General features: G+C 39.8%; 1 protein-coding gene and 1 long non-coding RNA gene across 4 annotated transcripts in view; one reads left to right on the top strand and one right to left on the bottom strand.

The window, feature by feature from the left end:
* Positions 1-14,284, top strand: part of LOC121830349 (uncharacterized) — a 96,189-nt gene that overhangs the window by 24,842 nt on the left and 57,063 nt on the right. The gene's annotated exons all lie outside the window — the stretch shown is intronic.
* LOC102917683 (alcohol dehydrogenase 6) overlaps positions 1-14,284 on the bottom strand; it is a 30,941-nt gene that overhangs the window by 3,140 nt on the left and 13,517 nt on the right. For both annotated transcript variants that reach the window (XM_042280001.2, XM_042280002.2), the window contains exons 5-8: positions 11,472-11,559; positions 11,150-11,366; positions 3,457-3,717; positions 2,185-2,320 (exon numbers count right to left, since the gene is read on the bottom strand). In XM_042280001.2, the coding sequence (XP_042135935.1) occupies positions 2,185-2,320; positions 3,457-3,717; positions 11,150-11,366; positions 11,472-11,559 (702 nt within the window). The remainder of the gene's footprint in view (positions 1-2,184; positions 2,321-3,456; positions 3,718-11,149; positions 11,367-11,471; positions 11,560-14,284) is intronic.

Here is a 14,284-nt window from a genome sequence, read left to right as displayed (position 1 = left end):
GCTCATAACTGCTGGGCTGTCTTTGTGATCCTCATGCTTGCTTTCCTTCATTCCAATTAATGTCGGCCTCTCTAGCCTTTCAACCCACTCTCAAAACTGCCCCAAACTCTTCCAACAGATGTATTTTAAAAGTTAATTATTCTGTATGTAACCCCAAATTCTAACTAGTGTTATCTGTTGCAGCCTATGAGTCTCGTCTATTTTTCTTTTGTTTTTATTGGTGATCTACTGAAGCATTTTGGTATGTATGTAAAAACCATTGTTGTTATCTATTACTTCAGTGGGAGAACACTAAGAAAGGCACTGGCTGGGAGGTGGTTCAGCGGGAGGAAGTCCTTGTGGGGAAAGCCTGGAGAACTGAGTTGGATCCCTGGAAGTCTTGAAAGGTGGTCTGAAGAACTTACTTCACAAACTTGACTGTTGACCTCCACATAAGCACTGAGGTGCTTACACACCTCTTACACACACACACACACACACACACACACACACACACACACACACACACCACACACACACACACACACACACACACACACACACTTGATAAAATATAAAATAAAGTGAAATGAATAAAGAAGGAAGGTCCTGGGTACATAGACAAAATTAGGCAGTGTTTTTCGAAAAACAAAGAAAGGCTGTGTTGTTTCTCAGCGAGGGCACTAATTGAATTTTGAATAGGGGAAGTTCTTCCCTGTACACACTGTAGGAGGTTAGGCGATCTGTCTCCCCAACATTAGTAACACCCTTGATTGGAAGCTGTAAAACCAGAGGACTATACTCTCTATAGGGGGAATTCACTTCATTAATGATTGTTGAATGAATGTTTAAGTGCTTAAAAAAATTGGCTCTTTATAAGGGTTGTTCAAGATAACGTGATCTTATGTTACAAAGCTTAGTTGGACACATGCATTTGGAATGAACACCATCATAATAAATACAACATGGGGAAGCAGCGGTGGTGTTTATCCAGTGATCCAAGTAGAGGAACTGAACAGCTAAAGTGTTCAGCTGAATTAGGACTCCTCCCCGCCCCCCATAGGTCTTTTTGCTCACTGTACAAATGAAGTGGCTAACACTCCAAATGCCTGACAATTCATTGCCACTGTTAACTTGGAGATCACAGTTCCCAGTGCTCAGAAAACTCCTAATTTCATGTTTTTGTTCAAGAACTCATACCACCTAGAGTCTTCTTAAAAATCAAACTGTGGTCTGGAGAGATGGCTCAGCAGTTAAGGGCACTAGCTGCTCTTTCAGAGGACCCAGGTTTGATTTCCAGCACTCATAGGATGGCTCACAACTGTCTATGACTCTAGTTTCAGAGGACTGGATGTTCTTTTCTGTCCTCTATGGGCACCAGGCCCCCAAGTGGTACACAGACTTACATGCAGGCAAAACACCAATATACATTAAAGTAAACAGACATTAAAATCTTAAACAAACAACAACAACAACAACAAAAAACCCATTAGGTTGTTTGCAGATGAGCCCAGATCCTATGCAGGAATACATAATTTCATTTATTTCCTACTTTAAATAAAAGTCTTCTAAAGTCTTTATGTTTTAAGTAATGGAAACTAAAGGATTCCATGAAATGATTTATTTCTCTGGATAAGAGAATTTGCATTTTCTTATTATTAAAGTACCTCCCCCCTCTGGTAATATTCCTTGAAAATTATGAATCCATCATTTTTAATACTGTTGAGTTGGCATATTGGCAGCTCATCCATCTAGGATAAGATTATTATACTGCTTTGATAATGACTACTAATAGTTGAGCATATACCTGAAAGAATCGCAGTGGACATTTATATAATCTAGCTGGGGTACAGGTGGTTTCAATACTGTTGAAGTTTGGGTAGTTTTGAACCTAGGACTTCAGCAATTGACACGAACATTGTGTCACTGAGCTACATCCCCAGCACCTAGAGTGTTGTGTTGTTTGTTTTACAATTCAAAAAACAAAATCTCATCTCTTTCTTTTTTCCTCTCCTTGCATGAAATAAAGCTTATGAAGAGACAGAGGACATAGCTAATATCTACTTCTTAACTTGAGTTTTAAATATTGAAACAAGAAGTATAATCTAGAATTGACTGATGTTTTTTCTCAGGCACTTCTGACCCGCTTTTCTATTTCCTCCTGCTAGCTCCTCATTTTTAGTATTCAGTTTCTTCTGTACATACCTCCTAAAACTGACCCTTTTAGAGTACGTCCCGAGAAGAACAAATGACTATTGATGTTGAGCTGAATCCAAGATGCTAATGATCCAACAATCACACAGACTCCATGATCCTTGTGGCAGGAGGCCAGGGCAGTTTCCTGTTGTAAAGCAATGTAAGACAGAAAAAGGATAAAACCACCTACTTCAGAGTTGGACCCACTCTTATTCAGCTTGACTGCTTAATGACCTATGACTTCCTTTCTGATTTTCCTTGTTCTCTTTGAAATAGCATCAGTATTATGAAGATGTTCTATAACATAGGTAAGATATTGTTTTTGTTTAGAATAGTGCTTGGTATTTTAGGATTCAACAAATTGAATAAAGATGAAGATCATTATAGACCATTGTGGTAATAAAGATAACAACAGTTTTTGTAAGACTTATGATGTGGGCAGTTGTTTTGAGTTAATGTTTTCCTTTTAGGTTTCAAAAGGGACAGTCAGATGTTTGTATAATATGACATGCTAATAAAGTGACCACCCACAACCTTCCCATTAGTCATTTTCAAAGGCCATTTCTCAGAACAAGACTGGGATAAAGGTTTTGCTGTATGGTTCCTCAGATTGTGGTGAACTGTAAGAAATTTTGAATTCTGGGGAAAAGACCCGGGTTTGAAGGGACTCCTCTTTGCTTTCTATGTAACTTCCTGGAAATGGATCCATGGAACAATAATGCATCATTCCTTCAAGAGCAAAAGAAAGCTTTCCTCATAGTCTGGTGTGACTGCCTTTCATGTTTATCTCCATATGTTAACCATGTTCAGGCAGAAAAATCCCTACTCTTTTTTCTTCATTTTTTTGAAATGACCCATTTAATCAAATGAGGAAATGCTTTTCTTGGTTCAGAAGCTCACATCTAACATGAAAGACTTTTATCAAAAGTAAAAAAGCTCATTGTTTTCTAGGACAGTTTAGTGGTGCTTTCACTTAAGTGTTCTGGCTTGAAAATCATAGTCATCTCAGGCTACCTGTGGTTGTGTAATCTCTGTCTGGTGGTTCTTTATGCTTAATTGAAGGAAAATAATTTTGGAATAGAGGGATAAACAAATTCAATAGCAGAGTTGTAGGTTCAGTCGGAAAGTAAATAAACAGAATGTTCTAGTGGGCATGACATGGACCACAAGGAAAATTAAATAGAGGAATGAAGAAGGATTTGTAAGATATTCATTCAATTAAAATATTAAACAACAACTGATATAATATACTGGTAATTTTCACTTCCAAAGATCACATACCACTGTTTCTGGGTTTCCAGTGACCTCAAAGGTGAAGTCTGCTCCATCATTCATCATATCAAATAAGACTTGTTGAATGGGTTTCTCAAAGTCTTGTGGGTCTATGCACTCAGTGGCACCCACTGTCTTGGCCTTTGCAAACTTGTCTTTGTTGGTGTCCACAGCGATGATCCTGGCTGCTCCTGCTGCTTTACAGCCCATGATGACAGACAGACCAACACCTCCAAGGCCAAACACAGCACAGGTGGAGCCTGGAGACACCTGAACACAAAGGCAGACAGGAACATGAACGTTCCCCTCTATGGTAAATAGTGATACCAAGTCTCATGCTAAGAAGGAAGCTTCTACCAGTGAGCTGTTCCCCAGCCTTCTGTGTCCTTACTGAAGGAAAGGACATTTTTAGATAAAATACATCTAGAGAATTTTAGTTTCTCAGACTGTTTCTTGGTGTGTGATACTTTTACTGCAGGAACAAAAACCTACCTACAAGGAGAGAATTTCAAGTCCCAGGATGGAATCAGCATGAATGAAAGTAATGTAACGAAATTTTGCTGGAGGCCATCGAATATACAGCAGATGACAACTAATATTCAACAGTGCGACCCACCAGAAGAATCAACTCTCTGTTGGGGAGCCCCACTAGGCAAAGGCTGGGGGTCACTGGCTGTGGACACCGATGGTTTCTGTCTGTAACTTCCTCATGTGCTGCCACAGTTTCCTCCTAAAAGAACCGCTGTGGGATTCTCTCCACAGCCCATTGGTGGTGTGGTTTACACTTTTTGGGCAAATTTATCTGTAGATAGTCAGAAAGATGATTTCTTCTTAAGCTGTATAATTTTGATGAATAGAAATAATACTAGACTGACTATTTTTTATAGCTCAGGCTGATGTAGGAAAATAACAATATTCTCAGCTTTTTACACTATTAGCTGATTTAAAGACCTCAGAGCAAATTCAAAGCAGACTAGTTGTCCCTGCAAATAAATTGCACAAGGACAGATTCCCAAGTGTCTGGTTGTTCAACCAAGTTGCTTCAGGTATGAAGCAACTTTAGTGCCAGCTCTTCACTTGAAAAAGTCTGGCTGACAAATTAAAGACATAACTTCCTGCACAGATTCTCTCAGCTATTGACTCTCTGCACATACTTCTAGCATCACTTGTATAATGCAGGACTCAAGGTTTAGCCAACTAACTGTTTATGTTTAGGTCCCAGGACACTTTTAATGTCATTGTCCTTTCAAAACGTGCAGAGTACTCCAATGCTACATGCCTCCCTCCTTGCTTTATGGACTACACATCAGGGAACTTGGCTGACAGCCCAGAGTTGCCATGGTTACTCACCATGCCCGGTCAGCAAGATATCTCTAGCCTGAGAGAAACTGTGTGATTTCTCATGTGTTCTCAGAATTGTTCTGTTTCCTATTGTTTACTCAAGAAATGTTATGTGATGCAGTGTGGCACCTAATTGAATATCTTCCAACCTGATATAGTTTGCATTTTGAACATGCTCTAAAGACACATGTAATAATGGCCTACTCCTCAGCCCTTGGCATCTTAAGTAGCAGAACCTTCTGAAGGAGTCCAATGGAAGGAAAACATCATGGGCATATGCCCTAAGGGGATTTTACGGCACCAGCTCTCCTTTGTTTTTGTTTCCTATTTATAATTTTTCTGATCCTGGATACCATGAGATGGTCAGTTTTGTCCCACTCTACATTCCCTGCCATGACTTTCTGCCCCAAGGTTGCCCCCAAGACCACCCCACAGACTAAAATCTCTGAGGCAATGAGCCAAAACAAACTTTCCTTCTTTGCAATGTGATTATCATAGGTATTTTGTCACAATGACACAAAGCTGACTAAGACATATCCCATCTTTGTGTGTAGCCTTGAGACTAAAGGACAGTGGACAATGCAAAGACTTAAATATCACAGGCCCCTTATAGAATTGAAATGGGATGTTTAGAATGATATTCTTTTTTTTTTTCCCATCACAGGCAATTTATTTTGTTCTATTCATTCACAGTTAATACAGAAAATACTTGGAAACATTTCCATATAATGTTTGACACAGAAATCATCAAATAGAAGTATACAATGTTGACAGGAGGCAGTACATTTATAATTTATAACCCCAAATGTATTTATAAATTAGAAATGGAAAGATCTACAAATGAAATTATGAAGGTTCACCAAAGTCATTTAATCTGTCAGTTTCTCATTCATTTTTATGTCTTAATAATATTCTATTGTATGAATAAGCCACATTTTATTTCTCTCCAGTATTTGATAGCTATTTGAGTTGTTTTAACTTTTTTACTATTAGCAACACACTGTTGTAAACCTTCATGTACATGTTTCATAGGTGCACATTTTCAGTAGTTTGAGGATATATTCCTAAGGGTAGAATTGTTGAGTAACAGAGTAACAATGTTTTGCATTTTGACCAACCACCAAACTGTTTTGCCAAAGTGGCACACCATTTTACAATCTCACCAAATCCTTGTTTTTAAGGCTCTGATTTTTGTACAAAAGCATTCAATCATTCTGTCAGACCAAACCAGGAAAAGTAAGCTATAGTTCAGAGCTGTTCTATTCCATTTACTATGCAAAGCCATTCTTGGCGTTTGCAACTCTCAGCCCTTTTGAGTATTCTTGCAGTGTTCACCTTTTCCTCCACCACTTTTTTTTTCTTCTTTTTTTCTGGTTTATTCCTATCTATTACAAATGTATAAAAAATCCTCCATCAACGCTGCTGATAGCAGCAGAACCTTGAGAAATATACCTTTGGTTTGCCTCAGAAAAGGAACACATATTGTACTGTAAAGTTTATAAAATTGGTGCAAAACATTGTAATAATGTTACAATACCAGTTTTAAGAGTTCAGTGACTAATGGGGAGCCGATGGGATACATGCAGAACTGTGAAAGCGATCTCACTTAGCCAGCTGTACATGTAGACTGTAAATCTACATTCAGATCATTTCTGATCTAAGACTATCATCTCAGTTTATCTGTTGAGGTCAACCAGGAAACCCTAGAATATACCTTGATTTTTGCAAAAAACAAAATAGGGGGAGGGGTTTTTTCAGCATTTTAGTCCACGAGTAACAGTATCCTAACAGGCAAAGTGTTCTCTCATTGTCAACATAGAATGAACTGCTGCTGGAGGTCAACTTGGGCTTTAATTTGCATTAGCGCTTACATGCATAGTAGTCCAAGTTGTTGACCTCATGACTTTAAAAAGTAACTCTAAAAAAGTAAAATGGCCCTTCTTGGAAGACTAAAGAAAGACATCCAGCCATAGTTGTAAAAAGTCTCATCAAAACAATATACCCTTTTATGAATTACACCCCAATTAAAAAAAAAAAAAGTAGCCCCAAATAAGAAGCAGCTCTGAAAAAGAAAATATAACTTAAGATATTTGAAAAAAACAAGGTGAATACAGGTTCAAAAATAATTAAGATACATTTTCTTAAAATTACCTAGAATTAGGCTTTAAAGAATTCTACCATTTCAAGTTTACCACTAGTTACTAGATACCTATTTACAAACAAGATGTTCACCTTTTTTGTTCCTTTATCAAGAGAAAAATCTACCTTCAGATTATGAGGGTGGTGATGGGGAGGGACTAGAAAACAAGATTCAAACAATCCCATGTAAATATCACATTTTTCAAATGGAAGAACTCCAAACTGCACTAGAAGATCCAATCACTAAGACACTTTCCATTGAAATGATTTAAGTACAACTACATGGCACCAAGGTTTAGGCCTAATATAGGCCTGACAACCAAGTCCTTGTTTTCTGGAAGAAAGGCCTCAAAAGTCCCACTCAATTCCACATAACAATACTTCAAAGATCAATTAAGTTTTCCTTTCCTTAATATTTTTGTTTTTGACTTCTAATCTTAAAGACTAGATTAAAACTTAGCTCATTTCCCAGAAGGCATTGCTTCCCTTTGCTCTATGAAAGAGTCCACCAAGACCTCTTCTTCAAAACCATCTAGCCCCCAGCCTCCAGCCTGTGCTTGTGATGCATCTTTCTCAACATCCTGAAAAGGTAATGTAGGTAAAATATGCTCATAAACATTAAAACTAGTTGTTAGAAAGACGTAACTAGCTTTATAATTTAAGTTTTAGAACATAAATACTTGCAGCTTAATCTGCACTGACAATGATTGTTGAAGCCTAGAATTCAACATTTACAAATTCTCATTCACACACACACACAAACTACACTATTATCACACAACTTATGTCTTGAGAGAATCTTCTGCTTTTAAAATCTTTGGCCTCCCAGTCAATCCCAAGTTCAACCAACTTTTCTGAGTTCTGGTAGTTACCTGGACCACTGAGGCATTGCCACAAGACTTCTTCTCTTTTGAAACATCCTTTTTCTCTAGATATTAGGATAGCTATGCCAGCTTGTTTCTTCTGTGGTGTATGTTGGTGTAGGATTATCTATTGCTTGATTTTTCATGGATGTGTTTAGCTTCTTTGGGTTGAATTTTCCCTTCTAGTGCTTTCTGTAGGGCTGGGTTTGTAGACAGGTATTGATTAAATCTGGTTTTATCCTGGAATATTTTGTTTATTCCGCCTATGGTGATTAAGAGTTTTGCTGGGTATAATAGTCTGGGTTGGCATCCGTGGTCTCTTAGTGTCTGCATGAGATTTGTCCATGATCTTCTCGCTTTCATAGTCTCTATTGAGTAGTCTGGTGTTATTCTGATGGGTTTACCTTTATATGTTACTTGGTCTTTTTCCTTTGCGGCTCTTAATATTTTTTCTTTGTTTTGTGTGTTTAGTGTTTTGATTATTATGTGGCGAGGGGACTTTTTTTTTGGATCCAGCCTATTCGGTGTTCTATAAGCTTCTTGTATCTTCATAGGTATTTCTTTCTTTAGGTTAGGGAAGTTTTCTTCTATGATTTTGTTGAATATATTTTCTGTGCCTTTGAGTTGGTATTCTTCTCCTTCTTCTATCCCTATTATTCTTAGGTTTGGTCTTTTCATGGTGTCCCAAATTTCCTGGACGTTTTGTGTTACAACTTTTTTATCTTTAGTATTTTCTTTGACTGACGAATCTATTTTCTCTATCATGTCTTCAGTGTCAGAGATTCTCTGTTCCATCTCTTGCAATCGGTTGGTTATGCTTGTTTCTATAGTTCCTGTTCGTTTTGTCAGGATTTCTATTTCCAGCATTCCCTCAGCATGTGTTTTCTTTATTGTCTCAAATTCATTTTTCAGATCTTGGAATGTTTCTTTCATCTGTTTAATTGCTTTTTCTTGGCTTGATTTGATTTCTTCCCATTTTTTGTTCGTTTTTTCTTCCATTTCTTTAAGGGAGTTTTTTATTTCCTCTTTAATGGAGTTTTTCATTTCCTCTTTAAGGGAAGTTCTTATTTCCTCTTTAAGAGAGTGTTTCATTTCCTCTTTAAGGAAAGTTTTTATTTCCTCTTTAAGGTAGTTTTTCATTTCCTCTTTAAGGAAAGTTTTTATTTCCTCATTGAGGGAATGTTTTATTTCTTCTTTAAGGGCCTCTATCATCTTCTTAAAGTCATTTTTAGGGTTGATCTCTTCTGTTTCTTCTGTCATGGTATGTTTAGGTCTTGCAGGTGTAGAATCACTAGGTTCTGATGTTGCCATATAGGTCTTTATGTTGTTGCCTGTATTTTTGCACTGGCGTCTACTCATATTTTCCTCTGTGCGGTGCAGGTGGTGTCTGTGTCTGAGAGTGCCTCTCTTGTTCTAATTTTTAGTCTTGGTTTAGTAGGGGTTCTTGGTTAAATTGGTGCTATTGGGCTGTTTCTTCAGGGACAGCTGATTTCAGTCGGTGAATTATATACTTATGATTCTGGTGATCTGGTTTAGTGGCTGGATAGCGCCTTCTTCTGTGTTCCCAGGTCACGTTTTGTTCGTTTGTCAACTCCTCAGCTGATCTTGTTTCTTCAGACTTCAAACTGTAGGCATCTGAATCCTCTCCCAGATGGGTTTCAGCTGAGCAGGGTAGTCTCACCAACACCTCCAAGTTGTTGGGTTTCACAGGATCAGCAGTTGGGCCCTGGGTTGTCCCCAAATGGAGTGCCCAGACTCGCCCTGGTTCCGACCCACGGAGATAACCTCTTCCCCAGGTGTTGGGGCTAGGGGCATCCCCGTTCCAAGCTGCGTCCGCCCCTCTCCGTCCCTGGGCTTGTCCACCCCTGTGGCCCGCCGCCACAGGCCCACCTGAGTCCACTTGTCTCCGCCGCAGGGCCTGTATGTCCCTGTCAGGTACCGCTGGGTCTGTCTGCCTCTGTGGGCGGCCAACGGGCCTGTATGTCTCTGCCGGCTGCCACCGCGGGCCTACCTACCCCTGCCCGTCACTGCTGCCGGGCCCATCCACCTCTGCGAACTGCCACCAGGCCTGTATGTCTCTGCCGGTTGCCACTGGGCCTGTATGTCCCTGTCGGCTGCTGCCACCGGGCCCTTCCACCTTCGCGAGTAGCCGCCGCGGACCCACCTGCGTCCGCCCGTTTCTGCCCAGTGGCCTGTCTACTTCTGTGGGCCGCCGCTGCCGGGCCTGAATGTCTCTGTCGGCCGCCGCCACCGGGCCCGTCCACCTCTGTCTGCTTATCTCCGCCGCAGGGCCTGTCCACCTCTGTGGACTGCCGCTGGGTCTGAATGTCTCTGCCAGCTGCCGCCGGGCCTAAATGTCCCTGTCGGCCGCTGCCGCTGGACCCATCTACCTCCGCGGGCCGCTGCCACAGGCCTACCTGCGTCTGCTTGTCTCCGCCATCTTGAATCTCTCTAGAATGATATTCTAAGAGAAGGAATTTAACTGTAGCTCATTCAATCAGAATGAGATTCCCTGGCTAGTATAATCACCTCTCCATTGGTTCTCTTATATCCTTAAAAATTCATTTGGTGTTGTGGTTTGAAAGAAAATGGCCCCCAAAGGGAGTGGCACTATTAGGAGGTGTGGCCTTGTTGGAGTAGGTGTGCTCTAGTTGGAGGATGTGTGTCACTATGGAGGTGGGCTCTGAGGCCTCATATATGCTCAGACCATGCCCAGCGAGGCAGACCACTTCCTGTTGCTTGTGGGTGGAGATATAAGAACTCTCAGCTCCTTCTCTAGCACCATATCTTCCTGCATGCTGCCTTGCTTCCCACCTAGATGATAATGGACTAAACCTCTGAACTATAAGGGAGCCACCCCAATTAAATGTTTTCCTCTATCAGAGTTGCCATAGTCATGGTGTTTCTTCACAGCAATAGAAACCCTAAGACATTTGGTGTACTTGGATTGAATCTAGGACCTTGTGTACACTAGGTATATGTTCTGTCCTTGAAGTACATCTTCAGTCCCTCTCCCTTTCTTTTTAAACATTTACTACTAAGTAATATACTATTAAATTAGAATGTAAACTTGATGAGTTTTTAGCAGCAGAACAATGAAAATTTTCACCATTGCTTGTTAAATTAAATACACTGGAATGTGAAAAGATATAGTCATATTATAATTATGTTGAATTTAAAGTCTGAATACTTATACTCCTGCATGGCAGGGAGTTCATTGGGAGGCAATTACATAGTTTAATGAACTTTGCAGTGATTAGCAGTAAGTTTGTTTATTTTTTCAGGTACCCCAATGTGAGAGGTGTTTCACCTCCTTATCCTACTAATTCTATTTTAAAATGGACGTGAGTGCCCCTCACCTTGGCAGAGTTGATGGCAGCGCCAAAGCCAGTGGCAAACCCACAGCCAATTATGCATGCCTTCTCCAGAAGAGCATCTTCATCAACCTTGGCGACTGAGATCTCCTTTATGACGATGTATTCAGAGAAGGTGCCCGTAGTAATATATTGATACGTTGTCTTTCCTTTGCAGGTAATTCTGCTGTTGCCTTCAGACGTCAGATGTGTCCCTGAAAGTCTTTTTATAGGTGAAAGGAAACAAACTTTATGTTGTATTAAAAAGCTTGAATCTTTTCAAGTGAAACTGAATTAGACTTTCAAAAAGATAGTTATAAAGACTTACCTAACTTCCTTACAAATATTATTCTTGGAATTGAGGCAAGTGTTACATTCTCCACATTGTGGTAGACATAAGATGATAACTTTATCACCTAAAAAGCAAAGTAATTTATTAGGGTGTTAATGTTGAGTAGTCTGATTTCTTAGGTTGTCAACAGCAAAGCATGAAGAAGATGAGATAATGAAGAACTATTTGTTTAATTGTGCTTGATCACAAACGTATTTTCAGCATCCTGTCCAGTCCAAGGCTATCCCTGAATCCTTAGGAGCTGGCCCCAGATCTGCCCACCTTGCATGGCACTTTTGGAATACCCAGGCAAAGAGTTTAGTCGCGTGCCGTTGTGGTGGTTTGAAACAAAATGGCCTCCAAAGGAAGTGGCACTATTAGGAGGTGTGGCCTTATTGGAATAGGTTTGGTTTTGTTGGAGGATATGTGTCACTGTGGAGGTGGGCTTTGAGATCTCATGTGCTTCATTTACGCCCAATGAGACAGACCACTTTCTATCGCCTGCAAGTCAAGATGTAGGACAATTGCTACTTCTCCAGCCCCATGTCTGCCTACATGCCACATGTCAGACCAAGATGATAATGGACTAAACCTCTGAAAATGTAGGCCACCCCAATTAAATGTTTTTCCTTTATAAGAGTTGCTGTGGTCATGGTGTCTCTTCACAGCATTAGAAATCATAACTAAGATACATGTTATGTCCTCTGCATTAACTTCCACTGTGGGGCTAGAGTCAAAATAGATATAGTCTAGCATTACTGGACTGGACATTGTTAATATATATAATGGAGTTTTTTTTGTCTGAATCTGTCAAATGTTAATGGACTAGACATTGTTAATGTAACTCTTGACTGTATATATTGTATATACTTATTGGATAGTTTTTCTTGTATTAGTTATAAGCTTTTTAAATTTTAGACAAAAAAGAGGAAATGTGGTGGTATTCTGTTCCCCAAAATATTGTGCACCCTAATAAACTTATCTGGGGTCAGAGAACGGAACAGCCACTGAATACAGAGGCTAGAAAATGGTGGCACTCACACTTTTTATCCTAGCCTTCTGGAGACATGGATCTCTGTAAGTTCAAGGCCACATTGGAAACAGTCAGGCATGGTGACTCACGCCTTTAATCCCAAGAAGTGAGCCTTTAATCCCAGGGAGTGATGGCAGAAAGCAGAAAGGTATATAAGATGTGAAGACCAGAAACTAGAAGCATTTTGGCTGGTTAAGCTTTCAGGCTTCTAGCAGCAGTTCCGCTGAGATTCATTCTGGATGAGGACTCAGAGGCTTCCAGTCTGAGGAAACAGGACCAGCTGAGGAACTGGTGAGGAGAGGTAGCTGTGGCTTGTTCTGGTTCTCTGATCTTCCAGCATTCACCCCAATACCTGGCTCAGGTTTGATTTTTATTAATAAGACCTTTTAAGATTCATGCTACATACAGTGCTCAAAGAATGAGGCCCAGAACTGGGGGAAGATTGACCACAAGTTGTGCTCTGTGTTGTATTTCATCTCTCTCTTTGTGGTCATGGAGAGCAAACATATTCCTATTTCTTTTAGTGCTCTTTGTACCTCTATGTTCAAATTAGGAGGAGAAAATCACAGTGTCTTGCTTGGGGTGAGTTATTGACTGCTTCATTGTCTGTTACTGCCAACTATAGTAATTTATTGTACATTTTAATTTAAAAGCTTTGTTAGAATTTAGGCTCTTCTATTTTGGTTTTAGTTTTAGGAGGTCAAAGACTTCTACAATGAAAACTTGAAAACTACAATGAAAACAGATTCAGTGTGATCCCTATGAATATTCCCATAACATTCTTCACAGAAAGAACCAAAAAAAAAAAAAAATTCCAAAATTTATATGGAAGTCCCGGGATAGCCAAAGCAATCCTGAGCAAAAAGAACAATGCTATATAAATGATCACACAGTATGTAAACTTGTATTACAGAGCCATAATACTCACACAAAACCAGACAGGTGGGTCAGTGGATCAGAATAGAAGACGCAAACTTAAGTGCGTAGACGTATAGCCATCTGATAGTTGGCAAAAATCTACACTGGGAAAAGACAACTGCTTCCACATATAGTGATGGGAAAACTGGATGTCCATATATAGAAGATTGAAATTAGACCCATATCTATTACTCCTCATTAAAAAAAAAGAAAAAAGAAAAGACTCCAAATGGATCAAAGACTTCAATGTGAAGTCTAAAATGTTGAAACTGCTAGAAGAAAACATAGTGAGTGCTCTACCAGATATCAGTGTAAGGAAGGACACTCTGAATAGGACTTCATTTGCTCAGCAATTAAGGCCAAGAATTGACAAGCGGGCCCTCATAAAACCAAAAGGCCTCTGTACAACAAAGGGAACAGTCAACTGAGTGAAGAGGACGCCCAGAGCTGGAGAGAATTTTTGCCTGCTGTGTATTTGATATGAAGTCAATATCCAGAATTAGACAAAGAACAAAGGATCAAGGAAACAACCCAATTGAAAAAATGGTCTAATAACCTGAACAGAGGGTTCTCAGAAGAAGTGAAAATGGCCAAGAAATAGCTAAGATATTGTTCAACATCCTTAGAAATGAGGGAAATGCCAATTAAAACCACTTTGAGATTTCATCTTACCCAAGTCAGAATGGCTTCAGGTCAAGGAAACAACTGGCAGCAAATGCCGGTGAAGATGTGGGGAGAGGGGAACCCTTAGTCACTGCTGGGGGCAGTGCAGGCTGGAATCCACCCTGCATTTGCAGCCATTCATGAAATCATCATGGAGAATTATTAAAAAAAAACAAACAAACTCAATTTTTTCACT

This window comes from Peromyscus maniculatus, chromosome 6 (genome assembly GCF_049852395.1).
Source record: "Peromyscus maniculatus bairdii isolate BWxNUB_F1_BW_parent chromosome 6, HU_Pman_BW_mat_3.1, whole genome shotgun sequence".
NCBI lineage: Eukaryota > Metazoa > Chordata > Mammalia > Rodentia > Cricetidae > Peromyscus > Peromyscus maniculatus.
This window is presented reverse-complemented; position numbering and strand designations above follow the sequence as displayed.